Genomic DNA, 13,398 nt, shown 5'->3' with positions numbered 1-13,398 from the left:
TGTCTCTCTGGCCTTTCTGTGGACGAATTCCAGGACCTACTGACACAATCTGGGCAAGTTTTGAAAGCTAAAGCCTTCAATCGATGCGTTATTTTGCTGGTAGGACTGGGTGGCCCGACACTTATGAAAAAAACTATGAAAAGAGAATCGGGAGTCTTCCCTTGTCATGGAATGGCAGAATTACCCAGAATTCTTTTTGGGCATGAGCGAGGCAACTTAAGAAGCACGAGACTGGCCGTCATCGAATGGCTGAAGCGCGGCCAGAGGAAATGATTTCTAGCCATATACTCTGGAGTAGGCCTGGTGTGTGCTGTTAACTTTTAATTTTGGATTTCTGAACAAACTTTTATCCTAGAAAATTCGCGACAAAGTTGTGCTTTCATTTCGCTGTAATTCTCGTGTCAAAGAAACGGTATAATAATGTAAATAAGAGAATAACGATATTTATATTTGCAGATTACCTGTCCTCTTACTACGAAAGTCAAGCTCTTATGCATGATCTTGGCGGAAATTACATTCTGTTCCTCAATAAACCTGCAACAACCAGTTATGGTCTTAGTTCTCTTTTTTTCTTACGTATCAGCTAAGTTTCGGAATGCGCTACCTGATTTTATCCGTACCTATGAGTTTACTGGTTTTAAAAGAGAATCCAGGGCCGCATTTTGTACAGCGGCTTTTCTTTTTAATGAATATATCTTTCGATATTATGTATTTAGTAGGTATCTGTATATGCCATGTATTTTAGCTGTAAATGTAATGTCTCGAAGTTATTAGCTCCTGTAGTTATTCGGAAAAAGCTTATGACTGTATGTATGTTACCTTTAGCAGGGCGCATGCGTACACTTTGTAATCTGCGACTCCAGTGCTTACCATATGACACATAAAATGACTTTTCTCTTGAATATATAAGCCATCTAATTCTTACGCTATATTGACAAGGGCGGTTTGGAGCTGTGAGTAGGCGTGGGATTTGTCACATATGGTTTAGGGGCCGACATATCTCTCCCTCAATGCCGTACCGGGAGGCAAGGTCGGTAGCAGAAAGCAGCGAAGGGCCAACTGCGTCCAAAAGCGATCGCACGGGCCGAAATCCCGGGATGACTCGTTTGGTACGACGCTCCAGCGCCGGTGTCTGGAGGTACTGCGTTTTTCTCTCTTGTTCAAACATTCCGTCAGCGCATGCGCAAATGTTCTGGCTCTTCGATACCTAGGCTACCCGAAAAAATTAACATGGTGTTTTTTTTTTTTTTTTTTTAACCAGCAATTGACATTTCAGTTGATTTTATAGGCATAAACGTAACGTAAGAACCGTGCGTGTCTGGTCTGGTCTCAGACAGAGACGAGAGATGGTTTCATGCAGACTGGGACGCCTAAAATGCTCTGTTGTAAACATGGCGGGCGGTTCACGAGTGAAGTTGTCTCTCTGGCCTTTCTGTGGACGAATTCCAGGACCTACTGACACAATCTGGGCAAGTTTTGAAAGCTAAAGCCTTCAATCGATGCGTTATTTTGCTGGTAGGACTGGGTGGCCCGACACTTATGAAAAAAACTATGAAAAGAGAATCGGGAGTCTTCCCTTGTCATGGAATGGCAGAATTACCCAGAATTCTTTTTGGGCATGAGCGAGGCAACTTAAGAAGCACGAGACTGGCCGTCATCGAATGGCTGAAGCGCGGCCAGAGGAAATGATTTCTAGCCATATACTCTGGAGTAGGCCTGGTGTGTGCTGTTAACTTTTAATTTTGGATTTCTGAACAAACTTTTATCCTAGAAAATTCGCGACAAAGTTGTGCTTTCATTTCGCTGTAATTCTCGTGTCAAAGAAACGGTATAATAATGTAAATAAGAGAATAACGATATTTATATTTGCAGATTACCTGTCCTCTTACTACGAAAGTCAAGCTCTTATGCATGATCTTGGCGGAAATTACATTCTGTTCCTCAATAAACCTGCAACAACCAGTTATGGTCTTAGTTCTCTTTTTTTCTTACGTATCAGCTAAGTTTCGGAATGCGCTACCTGATTTTATCCGTACCTATGAGTTTACTGGTTTTAAAAGAGAATCCAGGGCCGCATTTTGTACAGCGGCTTTTCTTTTTAATGAATATATCTTTCGATATTATGTATTTAGTAGGTATCTGTATATGCCATGTATTTTAGCTGTAAATGTAATGTCTCGAAGTTATTAGCTCCTGTAGTTATTCGGAAAAAGCTTATGACTGTATGTATGTTACCTTTAGCAGGGCGCATGCGTACACTTTGTAATCTGCGACTCCAGTGCTTACCATATGACACATAAAATGACTTTTCTCTTGAATATATAAGCCATCTAATTCTTACGCTATATTGACAAGGGCGGTTTGGAGCTGTGAGTAGGCGTGGGATTTGTCACATATGGTTTAGGGGCCGACATATCTCTCCCTCAATGCCGTACCGGGAGGCAAGGTCGGTAGCAGAAAGCAGCGAAGGGCCAACTGCGTCCAAAAGCGATCGCACGGGCCGAAATCCCGGGATGACTCGTTTGGTACGACGCTCCAGCGCCGGTGTCTGGAGGTACTGCGTTTTTCTCTCTTGTTCAAACATTCCGTCAGCGCATGCGCAAATGTTCTGGCTCTTCGATACCTAGGCTACCCGAAAAAATTAACATGGTGTTTTTTTTTTTTTTTTTTAACCAGCAATTGACATTTCAGTTGATTTTATAGGCATAAACGTAACGTAAGAACCGTGCGTGTCTGGTCTGGTCTCAGACAGAGACGAGAGATGGTTTCATGCAGACTGGGACGCCTAAAATGCTCTGTTGTAAACATGGCGGGCGGTTCACGAGTGAAGTTGTCTCTCTGGCCTTTCTGTGGACGAATTCCAGGACCTACTGACACAATCTGGGCAAGTTTTGAAAGCTAAAGCCTTCAATCGATGCGTTATTTTGCTGGTAGGACTGGGTGGCCCGACACTTATGAAAAAAACTATGAAAAGAGAATCGGGAGTCTTCCCTTGTCATGGAATGGCAGAATTACCCAGAATTCTTTTTGGGCATGAGCGAGGCAACTTAAGAAGCACGAGACTGGCCGTCATCGAATGGCTGAAGCGCGGCCAGAGGAAATGATTTCTAGCCATATACTCTGGAGTAGGCCTGGTGTGTGCTGTTAACTTTTAATTTTGGATTTCTGAACAAACTTTTATCCTAGAAAATTCGCGACAAAGTTGTGCTTTCATTTCGCTGTAATTCTCGTGTCAAAGAAACGGTATAATAATGTAAATAAGAGAATAACGATATTTATATTTGCAGATTACCTGTCCTCTTACTACGAAAGTCAAGCTCTTATGCATGATCTTGGCGGAAATTACATTCTGTTCCTCAATAAACCTGCAACAACCAGTTATGGTCTTAGTTCTCTTTTTTTCTTACGTATCAGCTAAGTTTCGGAATGCGCTACCTGATTTTATCCGTACCTATGAGTTTACTGGTTTTAAAAGAGAATCCAGGGCCGCATTTTGTACAGCGGCTTTTCTTTTTAATGAATATATCTTTCGATATTATGTATTTAGTAGGTATCTGTATATGCCATGTATTTTAGCTGTAAATGTAATGTCTCGAAGTTATTAGCTCCTGTAGTTATTCGGAAAAAGCTTATGACTGTATGTATGTTACCTTTAGCAGGGCGCATGCGTACACTTTGTAATCTGCGACTCCAGTGCTTACCATATGACACATAAAATGACTTTTCTCTTGAATATATAAGCCATCTAATTCTTACGCTATATTGACAAGGGCGGTTTGGAGCTGTGAGTAGGCGTGGGATTTGTCACATATGGTTTAGGGGCCGACATATCTCTCCCTCAATGCCGTACCGGGAGGCAAGGTCGGTAGCAGAAAGCAGCGAAGGGCCAACTGCGTCCAAAAGCGATCGCACGGGCCGAAATCCCGGGATGACTCGTTTGGTACGACGCTCCAGCGCCGGTGTCTGGAGGTACTGCGTTTTTCTCTCTTGTTCAAACATTCCGTCAGCGCATGCGCAAATGTTCTGGCTCTTCGATACCTAGGCTACCCGAAAAAATTAACATGGTGTTTTTTTTTTTTTTTTTTAACCAGCAATTGACATTTCAGTTGATTTTATAGGCATAAACGTAACGTAAGAACCGTGCGTGTCTGGTCTGGTCTCAGACAGAGACGAGAGATGGTTTCATGCAGACTGGGACGCCTAAAATGCTCTGTTGTAAACATGGCGGGCGGTTCACGAGTGAAGTTGTCTCTCTGGCCTTTCTGTGGACGAATTCCAGGACCTACTGACACAATCTGGGCAAGTTTTGAAAGCTAAAGCCTTCAATCGATGCGTTATTTTGCTGGTAGGACTGGGTGGCCCGACACTTATGAAAAAAACTATGAAAAGAGAATCGGGAGTCTTCCCTTGTCATGGAATGGCAGAATTACCCAGAATTCTTTTTGGGCATGAGCGAGGCAACTTAAGAAGCACGAGACTGGCCGTCATCGAATGGCTGAAGCGCGGCCAGAGGAAATGATTTCTAGCCATATACTCTGGAGTAGGCCTGGTGTGTGCTGTTAACTTTTAATTTTGGATTTCTGAACAAACTTTTATCCTAGAAAATTCGCGACAAAGTTGTGCTTTCATTTCGCTGTAATTCTCGTGTCAAAGAAACGGTATAATAATGTAAATAAGAGAATAACGATATTTATATTTGCAGATTACCTGTCCTCTTACTACGAAAGTCAAGCTCTTATGCATGATCTTGGCGGAAATTACATTCTGTTCCTCAATAAACCTGCAACAACCAGTTATGGTCTTAGTTCTCTTTTTTCTTACGTATCAGCTAAGTTTCGGAATGCGCTACCTGATTTTATCCGTACCTATGAGTTTACTGGTTTTAAAAGAGAATCCAGGGCCGCATTTTGTACAGCGGCTTTTCTTTTTAATGAATATATCTTTCGATATTATGTATTTAGTAGGTATCTGTATATGCCATGTATTTTAGCTGTAAATGTAATGTCTCGAAGTTATTAGCTCCTGTAGTTATTCGGAAAAAGCTTATGACTGTATGTATGTTACCTTTAGCAGGGCGCATGCGTACACTTTGTAATCTGCGACTCCAGTGCTTACCATATGACACATAAAATGACTTTTCTCTTGAATATATAAGCCATCTAATTCTTACGCTATATTGACAAGGGCGGTTTGGAGCTGTGAGTAGGCGTGGGATTTGTCACATATGGTTTAGGGGCCGACATATCTCTCCCTCAATGCCGTACCGGGAGGCAAGGTCGGTAGCAGAAAGCAGCGAAGGGCCAACTGCGTCCAAAAGCGATCGCACGGGCCGAAATCCCGGGATGACTCGTTTGGTACGACGCTCCAGCGCCGGTGTCTGGAGGTACTGCGTTTTTCTCTCTTGTTCAAACATTCCGTCAGCGCATGCGCAAATGTTCTGGCTCTTCGATACCTAGGCTACCCGAAAAAATTAACATGGTGTTTTTTTTTTTTTTTTTTAACCAGCAATTGACATTTCAGTTGATTTTATAGGCATAAACGTAACGTAAGAACCGTGCGTGTCTGGTCTGGTCTCAGACAGAGACGAGAGATGGTTTCATGCAGACTGGGACGCCTAAAATGCTCTGTTGTAAACATGGCGGGCGGTTCACGAGTGAAGTTGTCTCTCTGGCCTTTCTGTGGACGAATTCCAGGACCTACTGACACAATCTGGGCAAGTTTTGAAAGCTAAAGCCTTCAATCGATGCGTTATTTTGCTGGTAGGACTGGGTGGCCCGACACTTATGAAAAAAACTATGAAAAGAGAATCGGGAGTCTTCCCTTGTCATGGAATGGCAGAATTACCCAGAATTCTTTTTGGGCATGAGCGAGGCAACTTAAGAAGCACGAGACTGGCCGTCATCGAATGGCTGAAGCGCGGCCAGAGGAAATGATTTCTAGCCATATACTCTGGAGTAGGCCTGGTGTGTGCTGTTAACTTTTAATTTTGGATTTCTGAACAAACTTTTATCCTAGAAAATTCGCGACAAAGTTGTGCTTTCATTTCGCTGTAATTCTCGTGTCAAAGAAACGGTATAATAATGTAAATAAGAGAATAACGATATTTATATTTGCAGATTACCTGTCCTCTTACTACGAAAGTCAAGCTCTTATGCATGATCTTGGCGGAAATTACATTCTGTTCCTCAATAAACCTGCAACAACCAGTTATGGTCTTAGTTCTCTTTTTTCTTACGTATCAGCTAAGTTTCGGAATGCGCTACCTGATTTTATCCGTACCTATGAGTTTACTGGTTTTAAAAGAGAATCCAGGGCCGCATTTTGTACAGCGGCTTTTCTTTTTAATGAATATATCTTTCGATATTATGTATTTAGTAGGTATCTGTATATGCCATGTATTTTAGCTGTAAATGTAATGTCTCGAAGTTATTAGCTCCTGTAGTTATTCGGAAAAAGCTTATGACTGTATGTATGTTACCTTTAGCAGGGCGCATGCGTACACTTTGTAATCTGCGACTCCAGTGCTTACCATATGACACATAAAATGACTTTTCTCTTGAATATATAAGCCATCTAATTCTTACGCTATATTGACAAGGGCGGTTTGGAGCTGTGAGTAGGCGTGGGATTTGTCACATATGGTTTAGGGGCCGACATATCTCTCCCTCAATGCCGTACCGGGAGGCAAGGTCGGTAGCAGAAAGCAGCGAAGGGCCAACTGCGTCCAAAAGCGATCGCACGGGCCGAAATCCCGGGATGACTCGTTTGGTACGACGCTCCAGCGCCGGTGTCTGGAGGTACTGCGTTTTTCTCTCTTGTTCAAACATTCCGTCAGCGCATGCGCAAATGTTCTGGCTCTTCGATACCTAGGCTACCCGAAAAAATTAACATGGTGTTTTTTTTTTTTTTTTTAACCAGCAATTGACATTTCAGTTGATTTTATAGGCATAAACGTAACGTAAGAACCGTGCGTGTCTGGTCTGGTCTCAGACAGAGGCGAGAGATGGTTTCATGCAGACTGGGACGCCTAAAATGCTCTGTTGTAAACATGGCGGGCGGTTCACGAGTGAAGTTGTCTCTCTGGCCTTTCTGTGGACGAATTCCAGGACCTACTGACACAATCTGGGCAAGTTTTGAAAGCTAAAGCCTTCAATCGATGCGTTATTTTGCTGGTAGGACTGGGTGGCCCGACACTTATGAAAAAAACTATGAAAAGAGAATCGGGAGTCTTCCCTTGTCATGGAATGGCAGAATTACCCAGAATTCTTTTTGGGCATGAGCGAGGCAACTTAAGAAGCACGAGACTGGCCGTCATCGAATGGCTGAAGCGCGGCCAGAGGAAATGATTTCTAGCCATATACTCTGGAGTAGGCCTGGTGTGTGCTGTTAACTTTTAATTTTGGATTTCTGAACAAACTTTTATCCTAGAAAATTCGCGACAAAGTTGTGCTTTCATTTCGCTGTAATTCTCGTGTCAAAGAAACGGTATAATAATGTAAATAAGAGAATAACGATATTTATATTTGCAGATTACCTGTCCTCTTACTACGAAAGTCAAGCTCTTATGCATGATCTTGGCGGAAATTACATTCTGTTCCTCAATAAACCTGCAACAACCAGTTATGGTCTTAGTTCTCTTTTTTTCTTACGTATCAGCTAAGTTTCGGAATGCGCTACCTGATTTTATCCGTACCTATGAGTTTACTGGTTTTAAAAGAGAATCCAGGGCCGCATTTTGTACAGCGGCTTTTCTTTTTAATGAATATATCTTTCGATATTATGTATTTAGTAGGTATCTGTATATGCCATGTATTTTAGCTGTAAATGTAATGTCTCGAAGTTATTAGCTCCTGTAGTTATTCGGAAAAAGCTTATGACTGTATGTATGTTACCTTTAGCAGGGCGCATGCGTACACTTTGTAATCTGCGACTCCAGTGCTTACCATATGACACATAAAATGACTTTTCTCTTGAATATATAAGCCATCTAATTCTTACGCTATATTGACAAGGGCGGTTTGGAGCTGTGAGTAGGCGTGGGATTTGTCACATATGGTTTAGGGGCCGACATATCTCTCCCTCAATGCCGTACCGGGAGGCAAGGTCGGTAGCAGAAAGCAGCGAAGGGCCAACTGCGTCCAAAAGCGATCGCACGGGCCGAAATCCCGGGATGACTCGTTTGGTACGACGCTCCAGCGCCGGTGTCTGGAGGTACTGCGTTTTTCTCTCTTGTTCAAACATTCCGTCAGCGCATTCGCAAATCTTCTGGCTCTTCGATACCTAGGCTACCAAAAAAAATTAACATGCTGGTTTTTTTTTTTTGTTTTGTTTTTTTTTTTTAACCAGCAATTGACATTTCAGTTGATTTTATAGGCATAAACGTAACGTAAGAACCGTGCGTGTCTGGTCTGGTCTCAGACAGAGGCGAGAGATGGTTTCATGCAGACTGGGACGCCTAAAATGCTCTGTTGTAAACATGGCGGGTGGTTCACGAGTGAAGTTGTCTCTCTGGCCTTTCTGTGGACGAATTCCAGGACCTACTGACACAATCTGGGCAAGTTTTGAAAGCCAAAGCCTTCAATCGATGCGTTATTTTGCTGGTAGGACTGGGTGGCCCGACACTTATGAAAAAAACTATAAAAAGAGAATCGGGAGTCTTTCCTTGTCGTGGAATGGCAGAATTACCCAGAATTCTTTTTGGGCATGAGCGAGGCAACTTAAGAAGCACGAGACTGGCCCTCATCGAATAGCTGAAGCGCGGCCAGAGGAAATGATTTCTAGCCAGATACTCTGGAGTAGGTCTGGTGTGTGCTGTTAACTTTTGACTTTGGATTTCTGAACAAGTTTTTATGCTAGAAAATTCGCGACAAAGTTGTGCTTTCATTTCGCTGTAATTCTCGTGTCAAAGAAACGATATAATAATGTAAATAAGAGAATAACGATATTTATATTTGCAACAGAGTTAACTGAATAGGGTGTAATGTGAAGTGCTAGATTTGTATCCCATATGAACCATGTGAGCGTTAGCCCTACTGATGGAAATGGGCCTACACAAGGACAGAGAAAAACTCTGACCAGGGTGGGAATTGAACCCACGACCTTCGGGTTAGATCTCCGCCGCTCTACCGACTGAGCTACAAGGTCAGACGGGAGCAGGCCGTGGGAACTGAAGATGTTAAAGTCACGGCAATTAACATGTACAAGTACAAGGAAAGGTTACGTTTATACAAACGTTGGCCGTGTAGCACTTATATTTTAAACAGAGTTAACTGAATAGGGTGTAATGTGAAGTGCTAGATTTGTATCCCATATGAACAATGTGAGCGTTAGCCCTACTGATGGAAATGAGCCCACACTAGGACAGAGAAAAACTCTGACCAGGGTATGGGACGTTAAAGAACCCACTCACTATTCGATAAGAGTAGGGGAGAGTCCCCTGTGTTGTGGTCTGACCTTATTTGGACGGGGGCATCTTTCACTTCCTAAAATAAATTGTTAACTGTGTAATAAGGAGTCTGGCTAAAGTCCCCCGAAAAACATTGTAAATTAGTCCTGAAAAGCCCTGAGGGGAGACACTAATAGCTTCACTTGACTTAACTTAACTTTTGGCTGAGGCCATTACCCATACAGCCCCACACAGCGCTGCAATAATCGAAATGCGGAAGAATCGATGACTTGTAAATTGTGACAAGGGTACTCTGGGGACATATCTGTCTTATTCTCCTCAGGGCAGGAAGTACTTTAGCAACTTTACCGATAACTTCGAAGATGTGAGCCTCCCATGAGAGTGTTTCGTCAACCTGAACGCCTAGGCATTTGTAACTATTGACTCTTTCAATTGAATGCCCGTCAAGGCACATGTGTGGTTCACTAGGGAGCAAAGAGATTTCCTGCCTCGTGCCTGTAAACAGACATTTAGTCTTGAGGACATTAAGACTTGGACGGTTAGAACCGAGCCATAGTTTCAGATTGCCTAAATCGTGAGTCAGGGATGAAAGCAACTCTTCAGGGTCTTTGGAGGCAAACGTGAGATTTGCGTTATCGGCGTACATTCTCACATCTGAGAGAAGGTTACAGTTAGGGAGATCATTAATGTACAGTAGGAATAGTAGGAGGCCGAGGATTGAACCTTGAGGCACCCAACAACTTATGAAGCTAGTTTCAGAAATTACGTTGTTAATAACTGTAACCTGAGTTCTATCAGAGAGGTACCGGTAGTCTCGGAAAAGATTAAGGCACGCACCTTTAAACCCATACGGCTCCAATTTTGACAGAGGGATCTCGTGGTCAATGGTATCAAATGCCTTTTCGAAGTCAATAAACAGATTGGCATTTGTCAAACCATCATCGATGTTAAGATACCAATTGTCTGTGATATCAATAAGAGCTGTAAGAGTGGAGTGCATAGGTCTAAAGCCAGTGATGACACTTGTTTACCAGCTTCCACCTCTTGATTGGCTAACAGGGTCACACCAAAATCTAACGTGTCTTTACATTTGCTTTCACGGTTCCCTCATTGCAACTGGCTCAAACCAAAATCTGGTGGGATCCCATCTACATTACATTGAGGTTACATTTTTGAAGCCAGCTTACCCCAATTCCTCATGCGGCACTTTTCTCGTGGCTCATTGGCAATTTAGAGCAACACATGGCAAACAGTGCCTTCATACTACCACATTTTTGTAATGGGAACTGTTGAGACTATTTTCTTGGAACATAAGACCACAATCATTGCCTAAGCATGGGAAAAGTCCACAACTCATTATTTTGTTGTTGTTGTTGTTCATATATGCTTTGCTTCAATACTAAGCTTTCAAGTATCAAGAAAGTAAAATAATAATTATTGTAGTATAAATATACATAAATATATATAATACAAATGAAGCCTAATTGTGCAATAGAGACATTGACCAACAAGCAGTCAAAATAAGGGTTTTAACATTTACATGTATTTTATTTGTTAAATCATTAAAATGTAAAACTTTCCCATAAACTTAATATAGGATGTAACCAGAGTGTGTTATCAGTGAGGAAGGTTTACGAGGAAAATTTCTTGTGCTATGACCAGGACAAGTCTGAAAGTCATCATTTGAATGAAATGTGCTTCTGGAACATTAGTTTTTATCAGCTGTTTCCTTCCAGCTAAGATGTGTGTTCGCCGTGAATATTTCCTGTATCAATCCTATACTACTGCAAAGTCATCATTTGAACAAGACTGCTTTCTGGAGCATCTATGACGTTTTTCTTTTCCATTTTTGCGAGGATGCCTTCCTGTGTTGCAATGAATTGCAGCTCACTATCTTGTAAGCTATAAAATCCATATTCAGCCACTTTATAATACACTCATCTTTCCATTCCCTTTAGGATTTTAATTCTCAGAGATCCATTTTGCTTTCGTCATCTTGTGGTTCAACAATATGCAAACATTCATCAACAAACTCTGTGAATATTGGAATCCGCATTGCTCTTGACAGAAGTTTTCCAGGATCTTGTGAAGAATCAATTTCTTTCATCATTTCTCTTAAGTGCTTGTTATGAAGCATGCCAAGTAGGTCTTTAGAATGACCTGGAAAAAAAAAGAGAGATTTAGGAATAAAGAAATGACAAAAATGTCATAACTTTACTGCTCAGCAGGAAATAACCCTTTTACTGTAATAGATAACCCCTAGCTGAGCAGGAAGTCATCAAAAGGGTTTAGTAATACAGGGTTTTTGTTTCACTCTAAATGGTAGATGTTCTCAGTTTGTTCCATTGTCAAGCACGTCTTATCAAGTACCAGTAATTTGATGTCACAAATTTGTAGATTTCTTTCCTTGTCTTTTTAATTTTCGATCGTATGAAGTTTTTTCCTGAGAATCATCTATATTGAAGAGAAAATGCAGCTGGAACAACTCGATGTCGGTGAGGTACTATGAAGGATCATTGGAAAAGCCATACTTTCAGTGATCAAACCAGACATCATGAGCTCTGCTGGAAATTTGCAACTCTGTGCTGATCAAGCAGGTGGATGTGAAGCAGCTGTGCATGCTATGAGTGATATTTTTGACGAACAGGCTACTGATGCACTGCTTTTGGTGGATGCAGACAACGCCTTTAATTCACTCAATCGGAGGGTTCTTCTCCATAATATCTCCCACGTATGCCCACCAATGGCTATCTATATTAGGAACTGTTACAGTGTACCCTACTGTTTATTTGTGCTCGGCGGAACCGAAATTTCATCATCAGAAGGGACTACACAGGGTGATCCCCTTGCAATGCCAGTTTATGCAATAGGCATAATGTATCTCCCCTTTTAGAATTGATAAAACCTCCTGCAACCGAAACCGATGTATCAATGAAGCATGTCTACAGCCTTTGCAGATGATTTGGGGGCTGCTGGGGACCTGATTACTCTGCGACGCTGGTGGGACAACATAGTGCTCTACGGTCCCAAGCTAGGATATAATCCAAATGCAGTAAAGTCATGGCTAGTTGTTAAGCCACACACCGAAGTACTGTATGTGCACGAGAGGTATTTGAGGGAACCAACATTAACATAACAACACAAGGGAGAAAATATCTTGGTGGTTTTATTGGGAGCGAGAGTGGCAGTGGCAAATACGCTGAGGAGCTAGTCAGCTTGTGGTGCGAACAGCTGAAAGTACTGTCGAAGATAGCAAAGACAGAACCACAAGCTGCTTATGCTGCGTTTGTGAGCGGGTTCAAACATAAACTGACCTACTATATTAGAACATTGCACAACATCAAGCAACACTTCGGACAACTGGACGCATTTGTGGATCAAGTGTTTATCCCAGCAATAATAGATGGCCATATATGCTCTGCTGACCAACGACTTCTGCTCTCATTACCTGCAAAGAAAGGCGGCTTAGCCATTCCCATCTTCTCTGCTACTGCAGACTCTCCGTTTTCCAGATCCAGAGCAGCCACAGAACAGCTGATAGAGCATACCAACAATCAAGATAGCACAGCAAAGGTGGACAGCGAACTACTCAAGCACTCAAAATGAGACATTGTAAAGGCAAGGGAGGAACACAGTGAAGCCATTCTAGAGCAACTTTGTGCGAAGATGAGCCCTGAACAAGTGAGGGCAAATGACCAAGCCATGCTGGAAGGCACCTCTAGTTGGTTAACTACACTACCACTGAAGTCAGAAAACTACAACCTACACAAGAGGGAATTCTACTATTCACTACGTTTAAGGTATCGTTGGACACAGAAGTACCTCCCGTCTGTATGTCCATGTGGCAAGAGATTCGATGTCGATCATGTGATGTCGTGTATGAAAGGTGGGTTTGTCCATAGGAGGCATGACGAAGTGCAAGATTTGTTCGCATCGCTACTCCAGGATGTATGCCATGATGTCAAGGTTGACCCACATCTGCAGACCCTAAC

The 13,398-nt window shown here is 42.3% G+C and overlaps 1 protein-coding gene across 1 annotated transcript in view; it reads right to left on the bottom strand.

Annotated features, from left to right (window-relative positions):
- Nucleotides 1–10,931: 10,931 nt before the first annotated feature.
- LOC138047283 (zinc finger HIT domain-containing protein 3-like) overlaps nt 10,932–13,398 on the bottom strand; it is a 7,268-nt gene continuing 4,801 nt past the window's right edge. Inside the window, exon 5 of the mRNA XM_068894047.1 lies at nt 10,932–11,566. Within this exon, the coding sequence (XP_068750148.1) occupies nt 11,376–11,566 (191 nt within the window). The 3' untranslated portion in view covers nt 10,932–11,375. The remainder of the gene's footprint in view (nt 11,567–13,398) is intronic.

The sequence above is a fragment of the Montipora capricornis genome, chromosome 4, assembly GCF_036669925.1.
Source record: "Montipora capricornis isolate CH-2021 chromosome 4, ASM3666992v2, whole genome shotgun sequence".
In the NCBI taxonomy this organism is placed as follows: domain Eukaryota; kingdom Metazoa; phylum Cnidaria; class Anthozoa; order Scleractinia; family Acroporidae; genus Montipora; species Montipora capricornis.
Note: the sequence above shows the minus strand (reverse complement) of the source record. Positions and strands in the feature narration are given on the sequence as shown.